This window comes from Anolis sagrei, chromosome 5 (genome assembly GCF_037176765.1).
Source record: "Anolis sagrei isolate rAnoSag1 chromosome 5, rAnoSag1.mat, whole genome shotgun sequence".
Lineage (NCBI taxonomy): Eukaryota > Metazoa > Chordata > Lepidosauria > Squamata > Dactyloidae > Anolis > Anolis sagrei.
In genome coordinates this window covers 83,668,206-83,695,424 of record NC_090025.1, presented here as the reverse complement: position 1 = coordinate 83,695,424, position 27,219 = coordinate 83,668,206, and the positions used below count along the sequence as shown (strand labels likewise).

General features: G+C 43.4%; 1 protein-coding gene across 1 annotated transcript in view; it reads right to left on the bottom strand.

The window, feature by feature from the left end:
- The window catches only part of SYPL1 (synaptophysin like 1), a 49,741-nt gene that overhangs the window by 12,399 nt on the left and 10,123 nt on the right, over positions 1-27,219 (bottom strand). The window contains exon 2 of the mRNA XM_067468482.1: positions 9,766-9,802. Within this exon, the coding sequence (XP_067324583.1) occupies positions 9,766-9,802 (37 nt within the window). The remainder of the gene's footprint in view (positions 1-9,765; positions 9,803-27,219) is intronic.

Genomic DNA, 27,219 nt, shown 5'->3' with positions numbered 1-27,219 from the left:
TGGACTGACCTTGAAGGAGCTGGGGGTGGTGACGGCCGACAGGGAGCTCTGGCGTGGGCTGGTCCATGAGGTCACAAAGAGTCGGAGATGACTGAACGAATGAACAACAATAGTTCACCTACAATCAAAGAGCATTCTGAACCCTACCAACGATTGAATTGGGCCAAACTTCCCACACTGAACCTCCATGACCAACAGAAAATACTGTGTTTTCTGGTGATTTTTGGTGACCCTTCTGACACCCCCTCACGACCCCTCCAGGGGTCCCAACCCCCAGGTTGAGAAACACTGAGCTAGACCATGCTTGGGCCAACTTGGGCCCTCCGGGTGTTTTGGATTTCAACTCCCACAATTCCTAACAGCCTCAGCCCCCTTCCTTTCCCCCCTTAGCTGCTTAATAATAATAATAATAATAATAATAATCTATATAAATAAATATATATCCTTCACTGGAGGGAAGGATACTAGAGACAAAGTTGAAGTACTTTGGCCACATCATGAGGAGACAGCAAAGCCTAGAGAAGACAATCATGCTGGGGAAAGTGGATGGATGGCATCCTTGAAGTGACTGGACTGACCTTGAAGGAGCTGGGGGTGGTGACGGCCGACAGGGAGCTCTGGCGTGGGCTGGTCCATGAGGTCACGAAGAGTCGGAGACGACTGAACGAATGAACATCAACAAATATAAATAAAAATGTAATGTTAGTTCGTGCTACCATCAGAACTCAAAAACCACTGGGGGAATTGACACCAAATTTGGACACAAGACACCTAACAGTCCAATTTATGTCCTCCACTCAAAAAAAAATTGATTTTGTCATTTGGGAATTGTCGTTGCTGGGATTTATAGTTTACCTACAATGAAAGTAGGAATTATTATTATTATTATTATTATTATTATTATGCAAAAGGATGTATTCATGGAACTGGTTTAAAGCAGCTTAACATTGTTACATCCCGAATAGACTACTGCAACACTCTCTACATGGGGTTGCCCTTGAAGACTGTTCGGAAACTTCAACTAGTCCAGCGAGCGGCAGCCAGACTGCTCACCGGAGCGACATACAGGGAGCATACCACCCCCCTGCTGTGCCAGCTCCACTGGCTGCCAATTCAGTTCCGAGCACAATTCAAGGTGCTGGTTTTGACCTACAAAACGCTGTACGGTTCCGGTCCAGTGTATCTGTCCGAACGTATCTCCCTCTACATCCCACCTCGGAGTGTGAGATCATCTGGGGAGGCCCTGCTATCGACCCCACCACTGTCACAAGTGAGGCTGGTGGGGACGAGGAGCAGGGCTTTCTCAGTGGTAGCCCCTCACCTGTGGAACTCACTCCCGGGGGAAATCAGGGCATCATCATCCCTCCTCGCCTTTAGGAGAAGGGTGAAGACTTGGTTATGGGACCAGGCCTTTGGGCACTCCAGCAATTAAATCAGACAACCAGGCGAGTAAGACCAGCAGGATTGATGAAGTGTAACGTAAAAATAGATCTATGAGTAGCGAACGCTGACCATGTAAGAGGAGAAATTGGGTTGGTATTTGGTTTTATTGATTTTATGGTTATAATGCATAAATTGTTGTTAACTGTGTATTGATGTAATTTTGTGTATGATTGTTTTATGATACAGGCATCAAATTGTGCCTTTGCTTGTGTAAGCCGCCCTGAGTCCCCTTCGGGGTGAGAAGGGCGGGGTAAAAGAACCCCAAATAAATAAATAATAAAAGAGCATTCTGAACTCCACCAATGATGGAATTGGGCCAAACTTAGCACACAGGGCTCCCATGACCAACAGAAAAAACTGGAATGGTTTGGTGGACATGAGCCTTGAGTTTGGGAATTATAGTTCACCCACATCCAGAGAGCACTCTGGACTCAAACAATGATGGATCTGGACCAAACTTGGCACATATGCCCAAATATGAACACAGATGGAGTTTAAGGGAAATAGACCTTGACATTTGGGAGTTGTAGTTGCTGGGATTTATAGTTCACCTACAATCAAAGAGCATTCTGAACTCCACCAATGATGGAATTGAACCAAACATGGCATACAGGACTTCCATGACCAACAGAACACACTGGAAGGGTTTGGTGGGCATTGACCTTGAGTTTGTGAGTTGTAGTTCACCTACATCCAGAGAGCACTGTGGACTCAAACAATGATGGATCTGGACCAAAATTGGCACAAATATTCCATATGCCCAAATATGAACACAGATGGAGTTTGGCGGAAATAGACCTTGACATTTGGGATTTATAGTTCACTACAATTAAAGAGCATTCTGAAACCCACAAATGAGAGAATCGGGGCAAACTTCCCACACAGAACCCCCATGACCAACAGAAAATACTTAAGGCCATCCAGTCTAACTCTCTTCACCAGGGCAAGAAAATGTAATCAGAGCCCTCCTGACAAAGAGCCATCCAGCCATAGATATAGATAGATAGATATGATTCTCACACACACACACACACACAGATATAGTATCATAGATTTGAAAGAGACCCTTCAAGAAGGACAATGATATGTTGCATGTTCCAGAGTAGGCAAACCAGACACTCTCCACATCAACACTGACAAAGAAACAAGAAATACTGTTTACTCACAAGCCTAAAGGAATTACATATATTAGAAACCAACACTTTCTCGTTACTTTATTTTCCAGATCATCAGATTGGGCCACAGCAACGCGTGGCAGGGGACAGCTAATAATAATAATAATAATAATAATAATATGCAGAACACATCATGCGATGTGGGGGGCTTGAGGAATGCAAGGCTGGGGTGAAAATTGCTAGAAGAAACATTAACAACCTTAGATATGCAGATGACACCACTGCTGGCCAACGTGTGATCCAGTACAACAGCCAGCGTGTGTACTCATCTTGTTGTGTTTCAAATAATAATAATAGTAAACTTTATTTATACCCTGCCACCATCTCCCCGAAGGGACTTGGGGCGGCTAACATGAGGCCAAGCCCAAAAATAACAATAAGGCAAAATAAATACATACACAGACAATAACATCAAATAAAATGCATAATGTCAAATAAAATGCTAAACAATAACAACATAATACAATAAAATAAACACAAAATATAAAGAAATAAAAGGATTAAACACAGCGGACTGGGCCAAATGCAAGGGATACATTTATAAAACCCCTGGGTAAGATAGTGGTGCAGTGGGTTAAAGCACTGAGCTGCTGAGCTTGTTGATCGAAAGGTCGCAGGTTCGATTCCGGGGAGCGGTGTGAGCTTCCGCTGTCAGCCCTAGCTTCTGCCAACCCAGCAGTTCGAAAACATGCAAATGTGAGTAGATCAATAGGTACCACTCCAGTGGGAAGGTAACGGCGCTCCATGCAGTCATGCCGGCCACATGACCTTGGAGGTGTCTACGGACAACGCTGGCTCTTCGGCTTAGAAATGGAGATGAGCACCACACCCCAGAGTCAGACATGACTGGACTTAATGTCAGGGGACTACCTTTACCAAGATAGTTAAATAGGGTAGAGTATCAAGAGGAAGATTCAGGTGGGAAAAAATGGGGTTAATCTTCACGGAGGGATGAGATAAAGTGCATCAAAGGACATATTTGTACTGGGATGGACAAGGTGTGGGGATTTGTTGTTCATACCTCAAAAACACACCAGAAAAGCCAAGTTTTTCCTAAAAACTGCTAGGGTGGGTGCTTGCCTGATCTCCCTGCATAACGAGTCCCAGAGCTGAGAGGCCACCACGGAGAAGGCCCTCTCCCTCGTCCCCACAAGCCGTACTTGTGACAGAGGTGGAAGCGAGAGGAAGACCTCCCCTGAAGATCGAACAGATCGTGCAGGCTCGTAGAAGGAAATGTGGTCACGAAGGTATGCGGATCCTAAACCATTCAGGGCTTTGTAGGTGATAACCTACACCTTGAATTGGGGCCAGAAAATAAACGGCAGACAATAGAGCTCCTTAAACAGGGGGGGCGGGGCGGGGAGAGAGACTGCTAATTTGTTTAATTTGAGCTAATTTGTTTCCTTTGTAATACATGTTGGGTCCCATGCTGGCATAGAGTTCAATAAGCCAGCCAACCCAATTTTTGGAAGGATGTCCCTGAACACTTATAATAGGGAAGAGCAGATGATACTGGCTTCACAGGTTGTCCAAGCAATTCAGTTGGGCAACTTAGAGTTCATCTACACTTTAGAATTAAAGCAGTTTGACACCACTCAAACTGCCGTGGCCAATGTAATGGGAGATGCAGTTTTACAAGGCCTTTTTAGCCTTTTCTGCCAAATAAAGCTGGTAGCTCACCAAACTAGAAATCCCAGGATTCCATAGCCTTGGCAGTTAAAGTGGCGTCAAACTGTATTATTTCTACAGAGGAGGTGCATCTGGGGTTATCAGATTGGGCTGGCAGGACACTCCAATAGATTTGCAAGTACTTACTTACTTAGGTGATCTCTTGTTGGCCAAGTAGGATAGTCTTCCAGGATCAGTGTTCTGGTGGGTCCGTATTCTTGATCTGCATCTTCTCCCACAGTGAAGGCATTGGTTTCCAGGTGGAAGGTGGTCCCGGTCAGGGTTGGCTTGACACGCCTTCCTCTTGTCACGTTTCTATCTTTTGCCCTCCATTCGTGCCTCTTCAAATTCTGCAGCACTGCTGGTCACAGCTGACCTCCAGCTGGAGCACTCAAAGGTCAGGACTTCCCAGTTCTCAGTGTCTATGCCAGAGTTTTGAAGGTTGGCTTTGAGCCCGTCTTTCAATCTCTTTTCCTGTCCACCAGCATTCCGTTTTCCATTCTTGAGTTTGGAGTAGAGCAACTGCTTTGGGAGACGGTGGTCGGGCATCCGGACAACGTGGCCAGTCCAGCGAATTAATGGTGGAGGACCATCGCTTCAATGCTGGTGGTCTTTGCTTCTTCCAGCACGCTGACGTTTGTCTGCCTGTCTTCCCAAGTGATTTGCAGGCTGAAGAAATCCAGCTTTTTAAGTGCCAACAATGTAAACACGTACACCACGCAAACAAACAATTTCAAAACACAACCTTTCCAACAGCATGAAAACAAAAAAAAACAACCCAAAAGTGATCATTTTTGAAAGAAATGATTAATTCTGATAGCAGTGAGTGGGGCTTGTTGGCTTCTGAAAAAGGGAATAGTCACATCTGGAATTTTTTTGGAGTTCAGGGAACACATTATAGCAAGAAGATGCATTTGGCCCCCAGGCTGCAAATTACCCACCTTTGAAGTACACAAAAAACCAAAAAGACTCTCTTGTGAGAAAGTGGGTAGTGGTTTTGTCACTGAAAAGAATAAAGAAACCCCGATTTTAATGTGTTGGCAGTTGTTTCAAATCGGTGCATTTATGGTTATTTTTATTTGATTTTTGAGTCAGAGGCGGCAAGGCTCCCAAGTTTTTTAAAGTGTTGCTGCAGGCTGATCTAAAATAGGATTGCCAGCCTTTCATGTCTGGGGCTCCTGTAACTTTAAGATGTATGCGGAGATAGAATTTCAGCAGATAAAGCTTTTCAAATGTCGGCAGCCCTGTGAAACATCATGTTGCAGCTGCTAAAAGTCCCAAGACAACTGCTAAAGGTAAAGCGGAAAGGTTAGAGTCATTTCCACCAGTCAACTAGCAGAGGCAGACCTTTGATAAAAGGGAAAACTCTAATCGGCAGCTATAAATGAGAGCGGAGACTCACACAATCTTCCAGCATTTTACCCTTGAACCAATATGGTCAGAGGCAGAATACCTCTGACTATCAGATACTGGGAATTTCAGTATATATTTCAGATTTCAATATTAATGTCAAAAATGTAGTATGATTTTACGTAGGATTTGTGCTACATTAGAATAGTAAAGAAAAATACTATTCGGGGTACGGTGCCATCTGTACGCAGATGATGTCCAACTCTGTCACTCCTTTCCACCTGCTACTAAGGAGACTGTCCAGGTCCTGAACCGGTGCTTGGCCGCTGTGACGGTCTGGATGAGGGCGAACAAATTGAAATTGAATCCAGACAAGACAGAGGTCCTCCTGGTCAGTCGCAAGGCCGGACAGGGCATAGGGTTACAGCCTGTGTTGGATGGGGTCGCATTCCCCCTGAAGACGCAGGTTCGCAGCTTGGGTGTGACCCTGGACTCATCGCTGAGCCTGGAACCCCAAGTTTCGGGGGTGACCAGGGGAGCATTTGCACAGTTAAAACTTGTGCGCCAGCTGCGCCCATACCTTGGGAAGTCTGACTTGGCCACGGTAGTCCACGCTCTGGTTACATCCCGCCTAGATTACTGCAACACTCTACGTGGGGTTGCCTTTGAAGATGGCTCGGAAGCTTCAACTGGTCCAACGCTCGGCAGCCATGATTCTAACAGGAGCGGAACGCAGGGAGCATACAACCCCCCTGTTGCGCCAACTCCACTGGCTACCGATTTGCTACTGGGCTCAATTCAAAGTGCTGGCGTTGACCTTTAAAGCCCTAAACGGTTCCGGCCCAAGCTACCTAGCCGACCGCATCTCGGCCTATGAACCCACCAGGACTTTGAGATCTTCCGGGGAGGCCCTGCTCTCGATCCCGCCAGCCTCACAAGCACAGCTGGCGGGGACGAGAGATAGGGCCTTCTCGGTGGTGGCTCCCGGCTGTGGAACGCCCTTCCCACAAAAATTAGATTAGCACCATCTCTAATGGTATTCCGCAAAAAAGTAAAGACCTGGTTATTTGTGCAGGCGTTCGAATAATTAGTGCAATGAATGGTAATGACATAGGAATGGAACAATGGATGATGAATCTGGATCGTGTTTTTTAGTGATGAGACGCTAGTGAATGGTTATTATAGTAATTGTGTACTAACTGTGTATTAGATTAGGTTAACTGTTTTTATATTGGTACATTGAATTTTGCTGTTCCCTTTGTGTTGTGAACCGCTGTGAGTCGCCTCCAGGCTGAGAACAGCGGTATAGAAGTAAAGTAAATAAATAAATAATAAATAAAAATAATAAATAATAAAAATATTATTAAATATTAAATAACCAGAAAAATAAAATAAGGTGTAAACACTAAACCAGGGGTGGCTCAACCCATTACGCAAAGTAAGCATTTGCAGTATAGTTGATTTTGCCCAGGGGCGCTCTTGAGGCGCTCTTGGGGGAAAATAGACCTTGACGTATGTGAGTTGTAGTTACTGGGATGTATAGTTCACCTACAATCAAAGGGCATTCTGAACTCAACCAATGATGGAATTGAACCAAATATGGCACACAGAACTCCCACGACGAACAGAAAATATATATCAGTGATTGGTTGGGGGTTTTCTTAGGCAAGGAATACTCTGAAGAGGATTTTCTCTTAAATATAGAGTGGAACAATGACAATGTGGAGAAGAACACATGTGCCCTCTAGTGGATTCATAACACAAGAAAATAAAATTATACAAGTGGAGGCTGAAAAGTAATTTGCTTGGGGTTGTGTGTAAGGATGGGTAGAGAGTGGGGTGCAATCCCCCAGTTTCTTTGGACCATGTACTTTCTAAATCTACTGGGGAAGAGACTCTAAGAAGACTGGCAAATGCTTCTAGACCTCTAGACACTAAATGCTTATTCAATCCTCAGATGTCTAACATTGAAGAAAATGGGACATTGAAAATGGTTCACACCTGGAAATCTTGTATTTGCACTTTGTTTTTCCTTGGTCACCCTGCATGTTCCTTTTATTTGCATGCCAGGAAGCCAGAAAGAACCATCTAGGACCTTAATATCATCTGGGGAGGCCCTGTTCTCGTTACCGCCTTTGTCGCAAATATGTTTGGCGGAGACAAGAGACAGAGTCTTCTAGGTGGTGGCCCCTCGGCTGTGGAATGCCCTCCCTATAGATATTAGATCGGCCACCTCCCTTTTAACATTCCGGAAAAAAGTCAAGATGTGGCTTTTTGAACAAGCATTTGCAAATGCAGAGTAACTGACACTGTGACGGCGCAAGTGGTGCCACCTATATGTAGAACTGTAAGTTGCAGGATTTGAACTGTTGTATCATGTCTGATTTTGCCTTTTTACCCTGTAAATGTATATTTGGATTGATTGGTTATTTATAGCTGTCAATCAATGTTGAATTGCTCCTCCTGCTCAATTGGTTGATCCCACCTCTTCCTGGAGAGTAGAACAGTGTATCCTTTTCCATTCCACCATCAAACTTTCTATCAGATGGACGTGAGAGAGAGACTTGGCTCTGAAGCCCTTGATTAAGTTACCTCTCAGCACCAATTCTGAGGTTCTTACCCTTGAGACTTATGCTTCATGTTCAGATCAACCTGGACGACGTTGAGAAGTCTCAAGCACCTTCAAACCTGTTCTTTGGCACCAGAGGAAGCCTTTGTGCCTTCAAAATATAGGCCATTGCAATTGGGGTTGTGATTATTCCGATATTCACAGCCATTGAGAAAGAGGGACCTGGAAAAGCTTCTCAGCTTCAAAACTCCTTGGACCCAAGACAACCAGAGACTGTAATGTATATTTTCCTTTACCCCTTTGACACTTCCAGCTTATTGCCTTAAAGGGATAACTCTTTGTGAACAATTAAACTTATTTTGAATTATCTACAGTGTTTTGGTCTTTGGGAGTTCCAGTTTTCCTAAAGGAGGGCAAGAAACAATCCCCTAGGGAAAAGATGTCACGTCCATGCCTCTTTCACTAAGAGTTATAGCCCCCAGGCGCGACGACACATGACACAGGAAAATGGAATGTATATTTTATTGATTTGTTTAGTTTTTATTATATGTTATGTTTTAAATTATATTTATGACATTGTAAGCATTTAATTTTGCCCTGTTAACCGCCTTGAGTCGCCTATGGGCTGAGAAAGGCGGTATACAAATACAGTAAATAAATAAATAAATTTCTGAACGCTCAGATAAAGTTTTACACTATTGGAATGCTAGAAATTTGGAAACTGAAGTAAAATGTAATTTGAGTGGCAGAACCCTTATTTGGAGGATAATGCTGTCATTTTGTCCCTACCTGGTGTCTATACCTCCAAAGCAAAGGTCTGAAGGGCAGTGACTAATAACACTGTAACAGCCATAAAAGTCATGTATTGATGATATGTAAAAACATAATATGACAGGATGTTATGATGCCAAAAACAGGGGACGTCGTGAACCTACTCTTTCAAACAGAAGTAAATTGCTAGCATTTGAACCAACACATTAAAACATGCTTTTGATCAAGATAACATCATGGCCAATAAAGGATGGTGTAATATGTGCATAGTAAACAGTAGGTTCTGGTGGTTTTAGAAAGCCTGTAGAGTTCTTTGTGAAGATTAACTTCTCGATAGTATTTCAGTAAAATGTAAATATACACACACAACTGTTCTGATTCTGATAAGCAAAAATTTTGGTCGTGTTCAAAAGAATCTCATTTAATATTTGGTATGTGCATTAAGATGCCTTCTATTAATTTTTTGCTTTAGTATGCAGTGTGAAGGGGCAACATTTCTTACAAGGATTTATAATCCTGAGCTGTGTCATATGGACATAATGAGGACACAAATCACCTTATTCCCCGCGAGAAAGAAATATTAATCATCCTTCTCCATAGTACCATTTTCAGAATGGAAGAGGGAGAATCAAGCTTCTCATCAAGGTTTAATATATAGTTTCTAGATATATTAGAGGTTAAGATTTCAGTCCTATTCATAGTTCCCTAGGAATGAGCAACACTGAAAGCAATGAGACTGATTAGATAGAGTAGACAGGTATGGAATGGCCCCCCTCGATGGACTGTCACCTTGTCGTGGTGAGGGGGCTTGCGTGTTCCGATGAACCTGTAGGCACAACAACTGGAGTCGTGCACTCCCAGGAGTGGCTGCGGGGGAGGTCCCAGACCAAGCACAGTCCGAAGACCCAAAGACCTCAACGGCGGAGCAGGCGGAGGATAACATGGCACATGTTACAACGGCTGCGAAGGCGGAAGAAGGCTGCAACAGACTGAGAAGCCACGGTCATTGTGTTAAACTACATCACCAGTGGAACCTCACTCTGTGAAGTCTGTGTGTTGATCAGTTGTGCACTGACCTCCACACATTAAAAAAATCCACGCACAGGCGTCTTCCACAGAAAATAAAAACCAACCAACCAAAGTCCCATGGCGATCAGCGAGTGGCGACGGGGGCAGGACTGTGAAATCTGGAAGCCCCTAGTCACAGACTGGCACATGGGCGGTGGGTACGGACTCAGTCGTTCTACCTCAAGGTCCGAGGCAGTTGAGTAGTTCGGCAGCTGTATCCACGACTGAGCAGCCCTATTGAGGACCCACTCTGCTCACCCCACATGGGGAGGGGGCTAGAAAAGGTGCCCCAAACATAGTCTGCCTCACTCATCCCTGACTGGACTGCCGCGTCCAGTGGGGTCACCACCCTGCGGCCAAAAAAGAAAAATGAACTTCGGTACGTGGAACGTACGGACTCTGATGGACAACAGTGGCAGTGAACGCCCCGAACGCAGAACTGCCATCATTGCAAGGGAGCTGGGACGCTTCAACATCGACATAGCAGCCCTTCAGGAGACCCGGAGAGCAGGAGAGGGACAGCTGAAAGAAGAAAAAGGAGGCTACACCTTCTTCTGGAAGGGACTGCCCAAAGAAGACCAAAGAATGCACGGAGTTGGCTTCGCTATAAGAAATGATCTGATGAAACATCTGTCCGAAGCGCCCACTGGTATCAACGAACGTCTCTCCACCCTCCGAGTTGATCTTGCCAAAAACCAACGGGCAACCATCATAAGTGCCTATGCACCAACACTAGACGCTGATGAAGACATCAAGGAGAAATTCTACTGTCAGCTGGACACCGTCCTATCGGGGATACCTAAGGAGGACAAAATCATTCTCCTGGGGGACTTCAATGCAAGAGTCGGGCGAGACTTCGACCTGTGGCCAGGCACCATAGGAAAAGACGGGGTTGGAAACAGCAACTCAAATGGCATCCTGCTTCTCACCAAATGTGCGGAGCACAACCTTGTCATCACCAACACGCTCTTCCGCCAGAAAAACAAGTTCAAGACATCATGGAAGCACCCCCGGTCAAAGCATTGGCACCTCTTAGACTATGTAATCACACGCGCCAGAGACCGCCGTGACGTGCTCCTCACAAGAGCCATGATAGGTGCTGACGACTGCTGGACTGACCACAGGCTAATTCGATCCTCGATGGCTATCAAGATCGCCCCCAAGCGCAGACTCCAAGGAAGGAAGACAAGGCGCAAAATGAACACCCAAGCCCTTCAGGAGCCCTCCAGGCGAGCCCATCTCCAAACAGCACTCAAGGACCATCTACCCACAGAACACCCCGAAAATGTTGAGGAACATTGGAACAAACTGAAGACCTCCATCATCCAAGCCTGCGAAGAAACTATTGGATACCAAGCCAAGAAACATCAAGACTGGTTTGATGAAAATGACATCGAGATCCAACAGCTAATTGACAAGAAAAGGAAAGCCTTCCAAGCATGGCAGAGAGACATCAACTGTGCTGCTAAGAAAAAGATCTATGCTAGTGCAAAAGCTGAGGTCCAAAGAAGGACAAGAGAACTCAAGAACATCTGGTGGACAAAGAAGGCCGAAGAAATCCAACACCTGGCAGATACCCATAATGCTCAGGGATTCTTCAAAGCCACAAAGGTCATCTATGGACCAAGAAACCATGGCATACAGCCTCTACGCTCATCAGATGGAACCAAACTCCTGAAGGACCAAAACTCAATTGCACTACGTTGGAAAGAACACTACCAAAGCCTCCTGAACCGCAGCTCCAATGTGGCCAACGAGGTCCTCTCACAAATCCCACAACAACAAACCAGGGATGAGCTTGCAGCACTGCCTAGTTTGGAGGAAGTCAGCAATGCCATCAACCAACAGAAGAATAACAAAGCCAGTGGACCAGATGGGATCCCTGCTGAAATCTTTAAAGAGGGAGGACCTGAGCTAACACACCAACTCCACCAGCTCATAGAAAAAGTGTGGGTGACCGAGAAAATCCCAGCAGATTTCAAGGATGCCACCATCATCACCCTCTTCAAAAAAGGGGAAAGAACAGACTGCGGAAACTATCGAGGTATCTCCCTTCTAACCTCCGCTGGGAAAATCCTCGCAAGAATCCTTGCAAACCGCCTTCTGCCCCTCTCAGAAGACACCCTCCCAGAATCCCAGAACGGCTTCCGCCCCTCCAGAGGAACCGTGGACATGATCTTCACTGCACGACAACTCCAAGAAAAATGCAGGGAACAAAACCAACCCCTGTACATGGCATTCATCGACCTTGCAAAGGCATTTGACACAGTGAATCGCAGCGCTCTCTGGACCATCCTCCACAAAATCGGGTGCCCTAACAAATTTGTGAACATCCTGCGGCTCCTCCATGATGACATGATGGCAACAGTCTTGGACAGCAGTGGCTCCCAAAGTGACCCATTTAAAGTGGAATCCGGTGTCAAACAGGGATGTGTTATCGCCCCAACTCTATTCTCCATCTTCATCGCTATGATACTTCACCTTGTTGATGGGAAGCTTCCCACCGGAGTGGAAATAATCTATCGGACAGATGGCAAGCTATTCAACCTCAGCAGACTGAAAGCCAAAACCAAGGTTACAACAACATCTGTTATAGAACTCCAGTATGCTGATGACAATGTCGTCTGTGCGCATTCAGAAGAAGATCTACAAGCCACTCTAAACACCTTCGCAGAAGCATACGAGAAGCTCGGCCTGTCACTGAACATTGAGAAAACCAAGGTGCTGTTCCAGCAGTCGCCAGCCAATCCCTCTCCAATGCCAGTAATACAGCTTAATGGTGTCACATTAGAAAATGTGGACCATTTCCGCTACCTTGGCAGCCACCTCTCCACCAAAGTCAACATCGACGCCGAAATACAACACCGCCTGAGCTCTGCAAGTGCAGCATTTTCCAGAATGAAGCAAAGAGTGTTTGAGGACCGGGACATCCGTAGGGAGACCAAGGTGCTTGTCTATAAAGCCATTGTCCTCCCAACCCTGCTATATGCCTGTGAGACGTGGACAGTCTACAGACGTCATATGCAACTCCTGGAACGATTCCATCAGCGCTGCCTCCGGAAAATCCTGCAAATCTCCTGGGAAGACAAGCGGACAAACGTCAGTGTGCTGGAAGAAGCAAAGACCACCAGCATTGAAGCGATGGTCCTCCAACATCAACTCCGCTGGGCCGGCCACGTTGTCCGGATGCCTGACCACCGTCTCCCAAGGCAGTTGCTCTACTCCGAACTTAAGAACGGAAAACGGAACGTTGGTGGACAGGAAAAGAGATTTAAAGATGGGCTGAAAGCCAACCTTAAAAACTCTGGCATAGACACTGAGAACTGGGAAGCCCTGGCCCTTGAGCGCTCCAGCTGGAGGACAGCTGTGACCAGCAGTGCTGCAGAATTCGAGGAGGCACGAGTGGAGGGTGAAAGAGAGAAACGTGCCAGGAGGAAGGCGCGTCAAGCCAACCCCGACCGGGAACGCCTTCCACCTGGAAACCAATGCCCTCACTGCGGAAGAAGATGCAGAGCAAGAATAGGGCTCCACAGCCACCTACGGACCCACAAGGAAATCCATAATGGAAGACCATCTTACTCGTCCAACGAGGGATCGCCTAAGAAGTAAGTAAGTATGGAATGGCACAGTCAATATCACTAAAGCAATTCTGCATTAAATGTTTGATAAGCTTATTGTATATACTCGAGTATAAGCCGGCACGAATATAAGCTGAGGCACCTAATTTTACCACCAAAAAAAACAAACAAACAAAAAAAAATCAAAACTGGGAAATCTTATTGACTTGAATATAAGCCAAGAATGGGAAATGCAGGACTACAAGTAAATTTCAAAGATAAAATAGATACCAATAGAATTACATTAATTGAGGCATCAGTGGGTTAAATGTTTTGGAATATTTACCAACAAACTAACTCTGTAATTGGAAAAGGAGAGACGACAAAAGCAAAATGGCATCAACAATAACTTAATACTACCACTAATAATAATAATAATAATAATAATAATAATAACCTATATAAATAAAAATGTAATGTTCGTTTGTGGGATTAACAGAACTCAAAAACCACTGGACGGGTTGCCACCAAATTTGGCCACAAGACACCTGCTAACCCAAGGAGTGACCATCACTCAAAAAATTGATTTTGTCACTTGGGATTTGTAGTTGCTGGGATTCACAGTTCACCTACAATCAAAGAGCATTCTGAACCCTAACAATGATGGAATTGAATCAATCTTGCCACACAGAATTCCCATGACCAACAGAAAATACTGGAAGAGTTTGGTGGGCATTGACCTTGAGTTTGGGAGTTGTAGTTCTCCTACATCCAGAGAGCACTATAGACTCAAACAGTGATGGATCTCGACCAAATTCGGCACAAATACTCAATATGCTCAAATGTGAATACTGGTGGAGTTTGGGGAAAATAGACCTTGACATTTGGGAGTTGTAGTTGCTGGGATTTATAGTTCACCTATAATCAAAGAGCATTCTGAACCCCACCAACAATAACATTGGGCCAAACTTCCTACAAAGACCCCCCCACAATCAACAGAAAATACTGTATTTTCTGGTGGTCTTTGGCAACCCTTCTGACACCCTCTCATGACCTTCCCCCAGGGGTCCCGACCCCCATGTTGAGAAATGCTGCCTAAAGGCCATCCAGTTCACCTCCCTTCACCAGGGCAAGAAAACATAATCAAAGCCCTCCTGACAAAGAGCCATCCAACCACAGATATAGATAGATATATATGAGTCACACACATACAGATATAGTATCATAGATTTGAAAGGGACCCCTAAAGAAGGACAAGTATATGTTGCATGTTCCAGAGCAGGCAAACTAGACAATCTCCACAATCTCCACATCAACACTGACAAAGAAACAGCAAGAAATACTGTTTACCCACAAGCATCACATATATTAGAAATCAACACTTTCTCATTACTTTATTTTCCAGATCACCAGACTGGGTCACAGCAACGCGTGGCAGGGGACCGCTAGTAATAATAATAAATTTATTTGTATCCTGCCCTATCTCTCCATGGGGACTCAGGGTGGCTTCCAACATAGTAACAGGCAAACATTCAATGCCTATATAAACAGAGAACCATAAAAATTTTAAACAAAAGACAATACTAAACATTGTACAATAAGTTAAAATAAACAGCTGCATTAAATAATTTTCATTAAAAGCAATTAAAAACCTCACAACCTCTGAGGATGCCTGCCATAGATGCAGGCAAAACGTCAGGAGGGAAATGCTTCTAGAACATGGCCATATAGCCCGAAAAACCTACAACAACCCAGTGATCCCAGCCATGGAAGCCTTTGACAATAAATTTGCAAAGGAGTAACCATGCATTTCTATAAACAGGGATGACAACTCATTGCTGTAAGGACCACCCATTGGAACGCCCCTCTTCATCATGCCAGGCGTTGAAATGGGATGGAGACTATCATGGACTGTCACATGTCATTTGGAGACAAAATAATTGCTATTTTTGCTAATTTCACAATATCTCTTGGTGGTCACAGATTAACCAAAATAAAAAATAGATCTGTAGTTCTATGACCGGGGGGGGGGGGGGGGGGTAGGAACGATGGCCGGAACTATGGCTGCATCATCAGATGGCAGTTATGACAACCTGTTATGACAGTGATTGACAGTAAAATGAGGCGGGGAGGGGGTTTGTCTGCCTGATTTTTTTTTGTTGTGTCAGGAGCGACTTGGGAAATTGCAGGTTGCTTCTGGTGTGAGAGAATTGGCCGTCTGCAAGGACGTTGCCCAGGAACGCCTGGATGATTTGATGTTTTTATCATTCTTGTGGGAGGCTTCTCTCATGTCCCTGCATGAGGAGCTGGAGCTGATAGAGGGAGCTCATATGCCTCTCCCCAGATTCGAACCTGCGACCTGTCCTGTTGGTACAGGGGTTTAATTCACTGCGCCACTTTGGTCTGCCTGATTAGGTCATATGTTCCTCCCTCCAATAGTTTTTATTAAGACTCAACTTATTATCCAAGTGCTTATTTTTATCAAACCAAAATTGCACCTCTTCACCACACACATATGAAGGAGGTTGAGAGCTGGGACTCTAATTGAGAAAATCCCATAGCTTGCAGAAGTGGGGGAAAAAAACTTTTAGGGGAAAATGTTAAAGTGAAAGGGACCTGGAAGCAGCTCAATGAGGACTGAGTATGCTCAGTGGTCAAACAATAGGCAAACTATAAATAACTAGCTGTCCCATGCCACGCGTTGCTGTGGCCCAGTCTGTTGATCTGGAAAATAAAGTAATGAGAAAGTGTTGGTTTCTAATATATGTAATTTCTTTATGCTTGCGGGTAAACAGTACTTCTTGTTTCTTTGTCAGTGTTGATGTGGAGAGTGTCTGGTTTGCCCACCCCTGGAATACGTAACATATCATTGTCTTTCTTTAAGGGTCTCTTTCAAATCTATGATACTATATCTGTGGGTGTGTGAATCATATCTATCTATCTAAATATATATCTATGACTGGATGGCTCTTTGTCAGGAGGGCTTTGATTACGCTTTCTTGCCTTAATGAAGGGAGTTGGATTGGATGGCCTTAAGTATTTTCTGTTGGTCATGTGGGTTCTGTGTGGGAAGTTTGCCCCGATTCTGTCGTTCATGGGGTTCAGAATGCTCTTTGATTAGGTGAACTGTGAATCCCAGTGACTACAACTCTCAAATGTCAAGGCCTGTTTCCCCCAAACTCCATCTGTCTTCATATTTGGGTGTATTAAGCGCTTGTGCCAAGTTTGGTCCAGATCCATCATTGTTTGAGTCCACAGTGCTCTCTGGATGTAGGTGAACTACAACTCCCAAACTCAAGGTCAATGCCCACCAAACCCTTCCAGTATTTTCTGTTGGTCAAGGGAGTTCTGTGTGCCAAATTTGGTTCAATTCATTGTCGGGCTTTCATGGCTGAAATCTGGCTACCAGTATTAAAAAAAACTCTAAAATTACTACAGCAAAACAGCAGAGAGGAAACAACCAGGCACATCTTAACACCTCTCAACAGAACATTTTCCCAGGCTCAGCCAAGCCTTCAAATGCTAATGAAGGTGGCCAGCTGAAACATTCACACCTAGCTTCAGCAGAGAGCTCTTTGCCCCACCCCAGTCATTCCACAGATATATAAACCCATTTTCCTATTTCCAACAGACCTCACTACCTCTGAGGATGCTTGCCATAGATGCAGGCGAAACGTCAGGAGAAATGCCTCTAGAACATGGCCCTATAGCCCGAAAAAAACCTACAAGAACCTTGGTTCAATTCCATCGTTGATGGAGTTCAGAATGCTCTTCGATTGTAGGTGAACTATAAATCCCAGCAACTACAACTCCCAAATGACAAAATCATAATTTTTTGAGTGATGGTCACTCCTTGTGTTGTGAGACGTTTTGTTGCCAAATTTGGTGTGATTGCGTTCATTGGTTCTTTTGTTTTTAAGGCACTCATTATGCACAGAGCATTTATATATATATAGATAGTGAACAGAGGGGGGAAATAATAGACTATCTTGAAAGAGTCACGGATAAGCACCCACCGTGGCAACATTTTGTTACAAATCCTATTAATATTGTTTTAAATGTTGAATCATAATTGTGCAGACTCTTTACATCTGTTTTTCCCCCTCTTTGCCCGCAACTGTAGTATTTTGTATGGCGGCCAAGGTCTTGCCTAAAGGTCTGTCTTGTCAACTGGAACATAGCTGATGTCCTTTCTTGCTTGCTTTTCTTTCTTGGCAGGCTTCCCACCTGTGAATTTCCAGAAGCACATGTTGGACTGTTGTTGTTAGTTTTGGCACTTGCCTGGAAAAACGTTCTGTAACACTGAAAAGCCACTCCTTGCCCTTCTCTACGGACATCTGGCAAAGCTTCCATAGGCGTGTAAAAGGGCTGCATCGGAAATCAAAACAGAATGTTTAAAAACTACATTTTTTTTGTTTGCTGGGAAAGACAGAATAGGAAGCAAAATGAATGAAAAATAGCTGTCTCTTTAGCACTTCTTGCAGAAAAGGAAATAGGATGGACTAACAACACGTATCCTGAACAGTTTTGTAACTTTGATGAACACATTCTTAAGCAATTGCAAGCTGACTTCTCGGCTTAACATGTTGTTTAAAAGTTAACATTTACAGTTATGTGTATGCAGGAGCGGCTCAACCCATTACGCACAGTAAGCATTTGCAGTATTTATTTACTTTGCTTATATACCGCTGTATCTCAAGCCCGAAGGCGATTCACAGCGGTTCACAAACAGTAAAAACAGTAGAAACAGCAGTGGTTCCATACAACATATAACAGTTGACTTAACACATTATCCATAAATTACCAATAAGCAATTACAATGCACAATTATTACAAAAAATAACCGTACCCAATCTTCTCATCATCCAAGCGTAGTCCAGGTTCGTCGTCCATTGTTCATTCCTATGTTCCATTACCAGATTGCACTAAATTACTCAAACGCCTGCACAAACATCCAGGTCTTCACCTTTTTGCGGAATACCATTAGAGATGGTGCTAGTCTAATGTCCGTAGGAAGGGCGTTCCACAGCCGAGGAGCCACCACCGAGAAGGCCCTATCTCTCGTCCCCGCCAGCCGAGCTTGAGAAGCAGGCGGGATCGAGAGCAGGGTCTCCCCGGAAGATCTCAAAGTCCTGGTGGGTTCATAGGCAGAGATGCGGTCAGATAGGTAGCTTGGGCCGGAACCGTTTAGGGCTTTAAAGGCCAACGCCAGCACATGAGCGACATAAGCGAGTTGTAGTTACTGGGATGTATAGTTCACCTGCAATCAAAGAGCATTCTGAACTCCACCAATGATGGAATTGAACCAAATATGGCACACAGAACTCCCACGATGAACAGAAACTATATATCAGTGATTGCTTGTGGGGGGAGGGCGCCAAAATACTGTTTGCTTACCGTTGAAATTACCTAGGGCCGCCTCTGTGTGTATGTATGTGCCTTCAAGTTGACTGTCAACTTATATGTTTTAATTGTAACCCGCCTCAACCCATGGGGAGAGATGGGTAAGAAAAATAATAATAATAATAATAATAATAATAATAATAATAATAATAATAATAATAGAATCATGGAATCAAAGAGTTGGAAGAGACCTCATGGGCCATCCAGTCCAACCCCCTGCCAAGAAGCAGGAATATTGCATTCAAATCACCCCTGACAGATGGCCATCCAGCCTCTGTTTAAAAGCTTCCAAAGAAGGAGCCTCCACCACACTCCGGGGCAGAGAGTTCCACTGCTGAACGGCTCTCACAGTCTCTCTTAATAATAATAATAATAATAATAATAATAATAATAATAATACACTTGGGAAGTGTTCGACTTGTGATTTTGTGATACGAAATCCAGCATTTATTTATTTATGTATTTATTTATTTGCAGCTTTTATATTCTGCCCTTCTCACCTCGCAGGTTGACTCAGGGCGGATTACAATGTACACATATATGGCAAACATTCAATGCCAATTTTGACATGCAACATATACAGACATACACAGAGTCTATTTAACTTTTTCTGGCCGGCAGGGAAGCTGTCGCTTTCATCATCCATCTGCGACACTGATGAAGTACTTCCGCATTCCCCGCATGCTTTTTTGCTGGAGTGCTTTGCTGGAGTCTTTTTTATGGCCTCATAAATTAGTTAATTTAGCTTCTCCACACTTTTAAGGTGGTACCTAATTTTCCTACTTGACAGATGCAACTGTCTTTCGGGTTTCAAAGGTCGACAATAGGCTACACAATTGGTTGGAAACCCACTCCAACCTGGGTTGGCTTCGAACTCATGACCTTTTGGTCATAGTGATCTTAATGCAGCTGACACTCAGCCAGCTGCGCCACAATCTCGGTGCTATATATAGATCTCATTTGCTGTGACATACTGTGTTTTTGTGTCAGTATAGTAATAATAATAATAATAATAATAATAATTATTATTATTATTATTATTATTATTTGAAACACCACAAGATGAGTCCACAGCAGACACTCTGCTGGCTGTTGTACTGGATCACACGTCGGACACTTCCCAAGTGTCTAGGACTGTGTGATGTATTGGCGAATAATGCGTGCAGATCCCAGTAAGGTGGCCTTTTGCAGCTGGCAGATGATAATTTTGTCAGCGCCGATTGTGTTTAAGTGCAGGCCAAAGTCTTCAGGCACTGCACCCCATGTGCCGATCACCACCTTGACTGGCTTGTGCCAGAGTCTTTGCAGTTCGATCTTTAAATCCTCATATAGTGTCAGCTTTTCAGTTGTTTCTCTTCAATCCTGCTGTCACCTGGGATTGCAATATCGACAATCCATACTTAGTTTTTTAACACGATTGTGAGGTCGGGAGTATTGTGCTCCAAAACCCTGTCTGAATCCGGAAGTCCCAGAGAAGCTTGACGTGTTCATTCTCTGTAACTTTTTCAGGCTTGTGATCTTGTCGCAGGCAGATGGTATTTGTGGCACAAGTTCCAATGAATCATCTGAGCAACGGTGTTATGCCTCTGCTTGTAGTCTGTCTGCGCAATTTTCTTGCAGCAACTGAGGATGTGATCTATTGTTTCTTCTGCTTCCTTGCAGAGTTGTTGTTGTTATTATTATTATTATTGTAACCTGGTGAAATTCATAGGGTTTTTATAGGGTTTTCTTCATAGGGTTTTCTTAGGTATAAACCCACAGCAGGCCCGTAGCCAGGATTTCGTTTCGGGGGGGGGGGGGGGGGCTGAATTTCTTTTCAGGGGGGGTTTCGGGGGGGGGGGAGCTGAGTCTGAGTGAAAGAGGGTCTATCCTAGCAAACCTTTTGTATCATTACCCCAATACCCCCATGCATATGGGATATATTGAGTAGGGTGATCAGATCATGATATGAATAAACATAACAGTTTAAATAATGCACCAGTAAGGCCTTTTCGCGAACCACCATGAGAATTGGGGGGGGAGGGGCTGAAGTCCCCCGAGCCCCCCCCCCCCCGCTACATGTCTGACCCACAGTCATAATTCCCCTTGGATATTCTAGTCTCCTGTACTTTTATGTACACAATTAAATGCATGAAACATTAACAGCTAGATCTTGTGGATATTTATTCAAAAATATGTTCTACGTGTTGCCAGGTCTGCCCTGAGATTTCACTGTCAAAACCTAGGGAGGACCTCTCTGTGATAGTTAAAAGAGAGCTGATACTATTACAAGAGTCTGTCCCCAATTATATCACTGTGAATGATATACTACACATCTTTATCACTTCAGGTCTAGTGAATTGAAATACATATAAGCATACTCTTTCCCTGCGATAACTCTCTCTTACCCTGCTATAACCAGAGTGTTTCTAGGCTGGAACTCCATTTCCCTCCATCTTGGAGGGCAGAAAAAGGTATTTTAAGTTGTGAATTTTAATATGCATTTCATTAGTGGATTTTAACTTGTGTTTTAACTCTTTGTATTTTGTATTATGACTTTTAATAGTGTTTTATCTCTTGTTTTAATGATGTTGTATCCTGTCTCGAGCTACAGGGAGAAGGTAATAAATTTTGTTGTTGTTGTTGTTGTTGTTGTAGTTATTGTTATTGTTATTATTACTAATACTACTACTACTACATTGGTCCTTTGACTGAAAGGTCCAAGCCGGCTCTACTACCATTGGAAAGCATACAACTTTCCCCAAACAACATCCCTTTGTCATTTTAGGGTCAAGTCCTACTCTTGAAAAGCAATATTTTAAAGGCTTCTAATGATGATATGGGAGCCCCCGATGGTGCAGTGGGTTAAACCACTGAGCTACTAAGCTTGTTGACCAAAAGGTTTGAATCCGTGGAGCGGCGTGAGCTTCCACTGTCAGCCCCAGCTTCTGTCAACCTAGCAGTTCGAAAGCAGGCAAATGTGAGTAGATCAATAGGTACTGCTCCGGTGGAAAGGTAAAGGCGCTCCATGCAGTCATGCCGGCCACAAGACCTTGAAGGTGTCTATGGAAAACGCCATCTCTTTGGCTTAGAAAAACCTTTACCTTTACCTAATGATGATAGGATTGCAATCCTGAAGTCAAGGACAACCATACTTACATGAAATAGGTACTTTTTGTGCAGATAGCTTATCCAAGTCCCAATTATCATTGTTATTCCAACACTGACACAGAACAATGCACTGAGATTCATAAAATAGTCTATCAAGCTCAGAGTTCATACATTCAGTGTATTTCTTAATTCACATCTGATAATAAAACAATTAGATGCAAACCGAAGTGTGCTTATCCAAAGAAATTCTAGTAGGTGTCCTTAAGATGAAAGGCTTGGATTCACAATTATGTTCTATTTTAAAATTTAGAAGGGGATAATTTACCTTTAGCACAGGAAGGTGAATGGCAAAGGAGGCAAATACAGTAGCTTACTAGCTTTTCTGTCATTAAAATATCATTGCAGATTTGATAAATATAAAATTAATATGTGTGGGAATGATAGGAAGAATGGAAGGATGTATGGATGCAGTTAATAATTTTCGAGCACCAGTAAAATATTAAGGCCTGCAATGACCAAATACCTGCTTGCTGGACTGTAATTAAAAGTTGCTAATAAGAGCTGAAAAGTAAACTCTGATAAGAATTGGGACAGTGATAACAGAATGTTAAGAAGGAAGTCAACACAAGTCTTGTGTTTGTCAACACCAATCAAGAAGATGAACATCTGGCCAGGAAACTGACATGGAGCCAGGATGGAAGACGTCTATCATTAATTTACAACTTTGGGACTACATCAACAGAATATTCCTATAAAGGACTCGGTCTAATAATGCTCAAAGTGTGGCAGACCTGAGGAGTCTGGTTCACCCGCTATGCTCTGCTCCATGGGAAGGAGAGAGCTAGTGTACCTATGGAGAGTGGCAGATTTGCATGGGAGCAGTCTGGTCACTTTGGCCTTCTTTTTCAAGGGAAGAGGAAGAAGTGCGCTTTTGGAGTCATAGATTTTGTGCAGGGCGTCAGGTTCTGCTGTTTGGAAAACAGATCTGGTCCTTGGCATTGTTCTTAGGGAAAGAAGTTTTGGCATTTCAGTGTTTTGAAGTTTTGGCGTTATGGAACTATGCATTGCAAGGCTGCAGGGAAGCAGGATCTGGCCTAACAGGTGCTTCTCCAAGGATGGAGAAAATGATATGGTAATATTTGAATGCCTAAGGATGTATGTGTGTACATGTGGTGTGAATGCTGACTGAAAATGAGCTTTGAGCTCGACCCAACATGGAAAAAGGAAAAGGACAGCAGTACCAAGAGCAGCATTATCCACCAAGGCATTCGCTGAGTCCCGTTCAACCCCTTTGTCTGTTAGTTCGTCCAATGTAAGTTGTTGTACACCCATATAGTTGCATAGAATCTGTATGTCTGTATGTCTAAATGTTTTTCTGTAATCTGATATACCCTCCCACACTGGAAATTGCAATAAAAAGAACCTATGCTTTAAAGGCATTGAAAAGTCATTCATGACATTTCTATGCTTCCTTTCACTAGCTTAGCTTGCATTCTTGCCTTGACCTGAATCAAAAAGCACTCTCATGAAGGCTAGGTTTTCCGGTAGTTTTTAAGAATGGATAATTCTGAATTTTTGTTTTAATCACATAGAATACAATTTTTTTTGTCATGTCAGGAGTGACTTGAGAAACTGCAAGTTGCCTCTGGTGTGAGAGAATTGGCCGTCTGGAAGGACGTTGCCCAGGGGATGCCCGGATGATTTGATGTTATTTTATCATCCTTGTGGGAGGCTTCTCTCATGTCCCCACACAAGGAGCTGGAGCTGATAGAGGGAGCTCATCCGCCTCTCCCCGGATTCGAACCTGCGACCTGTCGGTCTTCAGTCCTGCCAGCACAGGGGTTTAACCCACTGCGCCACCGGAGGTTCAGTGGTTTAAATACAATTAATAGAATACCATTAATATGGGGATAATAGGCACTGTGTTTCTTCATGAAATAACACTTTTTTCCTACCATAATGGTAAGAACACATTAACCAATTATGAGTTTCAAATCCAATTTTGTACAGGAAAAGTACATATTGCACTGGGGAGAAGAAATCTATCATTTTATTGATAGATTTAAAATCCATGGAAGTTGCTCAGCAATTACACTTTTAAAATAATGGACATTTGGTAGACTGGATCCTCTGTTTGGAGATAACATTTATTTTTCTAGATGGAAGGCCTAACTCTGGGACAAAGAAGAGTATTATCATGCACGAGAATGCAATCAGTTTTATGAAATGTAAACGTTTGAAACATGAATAACATTGAGCTACAATGCCATGAGCCAAAACATGTGACTCATCGAATGCAACCCTCTAAGGCATGCATGGTAATTTACTGCCGCTTGATAAAACCTCCTGATTTCGCTGCTTTCCTGGAACTACGAAATCAAATACTTGGAAGGTCACAATAGATGAGCGGTAAATTGTATCCAATTTTGTGGGTCGCCAGTTTTGTTAGCCTGCATGTGTTACTTAATTTTAAATGTCACTGAGACTAAACGTACAGTTATGGCACTTGACAGCATCTATTTAGATGGTTAATTCCTTGCCGTTTTAGGACCAGTTTCAGAGAAATCTCTCTCTCCAGTCTTTCAGAAATGAAAATAGGTTTTTGTAAAGAATAGACACCTTTTTTCTTTGAAAGTCTTAAAAGCATTATTATTCTGATGAGAGAAAATAACCACTCTGATATTATTAACAAGGACCATCTATATAAATAAAAATGTAATGTTCGTTTGTGGGATTAACAGAACTCAAAAACCACTGGACGAATTGACACTAAATTTGGACAGCATACACTTAACATCCCAATGTATGTCCTTCACTCAAAAAAATTGATTTTGTCATTTGGGAGTTGTAGTTGCTGGGATTTACAGTATGTATAGTGGAGGTGGGCAAATCTTGCCTCCAAGTAGGTTCAGGCAAAAGCAAATTGCTGTTTTCCTAGCTTGTGTGTTCTTTCTCATTAAGAAACTATTGTTATCTTGTCGAAGGCTTTCATGGCTGGAATCACTCAGTTCTTGTGGGTTTTTTCGGACTATATGGCCATGTTCTAGAGGCATTTCTCCTAGAAATGCCTCTAGAACATGGCCATATAGCCCGAAATAACCCACAAGAACTGAGTATTGTTATCTTGACTACAACCTGATGTTTACATATCCTGGGATTTTATCACACGAAATGAAATCAGCTATTTTATTATTGTTGTTATTGTTATTATTATTTCCCCCTTCTCTACCCCCGAAGGGGGACTCAGGGTGGCTTACAGCTGGCAACAATTCAATGCCCTACATAAACAACAAATAAGCAACAGTTACATAATAAGTTAAAACATTAAAATTAGATTAAAAACCATTTAAGATAGTACAAATTGAATTAGTTGGCATGTCAAGTCCGCGTTCAACAACTTAATCAGAAGCTTGTCTGTAGTCCTTTTTCCATAGCATTATCATCTTTTTCTATTGTCAGCCTGCTATCCAAATGCATGGCCCCAAAGCCACATCTTCAACTTTTTCCTGAAGGAAAGGAGGGAAGCCACTGACCTAATTTCACTGGGGAGCGAGTTCCACAGACAAGGGGCCACTGCCGAGAAGGCCCTGTCCCTCCTCCCCACCAAGTGCATTTGCAACAAAGGTGGGATCGAGAGCAGAACCTCCCCGGAAGATCATAAATTTCGAGGTGGGACGTAGGGGGAGATACGTTCGGACAATTAAGCTGGGCCAGAACCGTATTTTACACATTTAAGAAATGGCTACCGGTGGAGGCTATCACACGATGCAAGCTTGTACCATAGATTCCAGGTATTTCGCTATGTAGTTTTCTTCCTACGCTTCCTAAGTCAATTTGCAATCAACTATTTTCCAATTCCCTGCGTAGAGATATGCAGAAATGCCCAATGTAACGTGTGATGGGAATTACCCCTTGTCTGCTTGTAAACATAACAATGACATCATCTTGGAGGGAGGAGCCAAAATGGGCAACATTGATTCCTGTCTTCCACCATTACAGTTTTGGGACCGAGGTGGAAGAAACGGTAATTTATATCTCTTTTGAAAAGTAAAATAAATAGACTTACCTTTTGAATTGAGAACTATCTCTACTGATAAAAGAGCAATTGTAATATCGAAAGAAAAAAAAACCGGAGAGGAGACACAGTGGGAGGAGAAATATGTCTCCCATGGAAAGCGGAAAGAAAGCGGAAAGAGGAAAAACGTGTAATAGGGGTAGGAAAAATATCCGTTTAATTTCAAAATTTCAAAAACAATGATTCCAAATGCTTTACTTATCCCATGGGATGAAGTCCATGACTTTTATCTGTGGAATGTTGGAGAGTATGAGTGTTGTGTAATAAATCCCTTACCTTAGCTGGCTGCCTGAAGCCTAAGGGAGTGGGCCGGGTGAAACCACAGCATCCATTTTAGAAAAGGGAGACAGGGAGAAGCCATTTTAGTTGGGTTTGCCTTGAGAGGGCATGTTCAAATCTTAGAGGGAAAATCAGAAGGCTAGGATTGGCTGGGAAGATGGGGGTGGAGCCTAAGTGTCTAGAGCAGGGGTCAGGAACCTTCGGCTCTCCAGGTGTGGTGGACTTCAACTCCCACAATTCCTTGGGCCAAGGTAAGCCTTTGGGGCAAATGCCGAGCCTCAAGGAATTGTGGGAGTTGAAGTCCACCACACCTGGAGAGCCGAAGGTTCCCCATGCCTGGTCTAGAGGAAAAAAGTGTCTTTTAAACTGAGGCTTGAGGTCCCAGTTAGTCAGTTAGGTTTTGAAGCTGTTAGAGAGAAGAAGAGTTGGTGTTAGTGGGAGCGAGTTTGGGTTTGGAGAAGAAGTTTGTGTCAGTCTTTTGTGAAGTATTCAGAGTAGCTATTGAGTAAATAGCTAGAATACTGTGGAGGAGCAGTACCCCCTTAGTGGTCTGTTCAATTCCTAAGGAAGTCTAGTTCAGGGTATTTTTGGCTAGATTCCTAAGGGGCATTTTTGGGAGTTACTTTCAGAGATCCATTTCCTGAAGTAATTTTCTGTGGTGGAACTTTGAAGACTTGTAACCCAGAAGTTTTTAAGATATTTACTCAAACGCAACCACAAGATTTTTATGCCAGTATTTTACTGAAACCATTAATCATTTGTACCTGAATA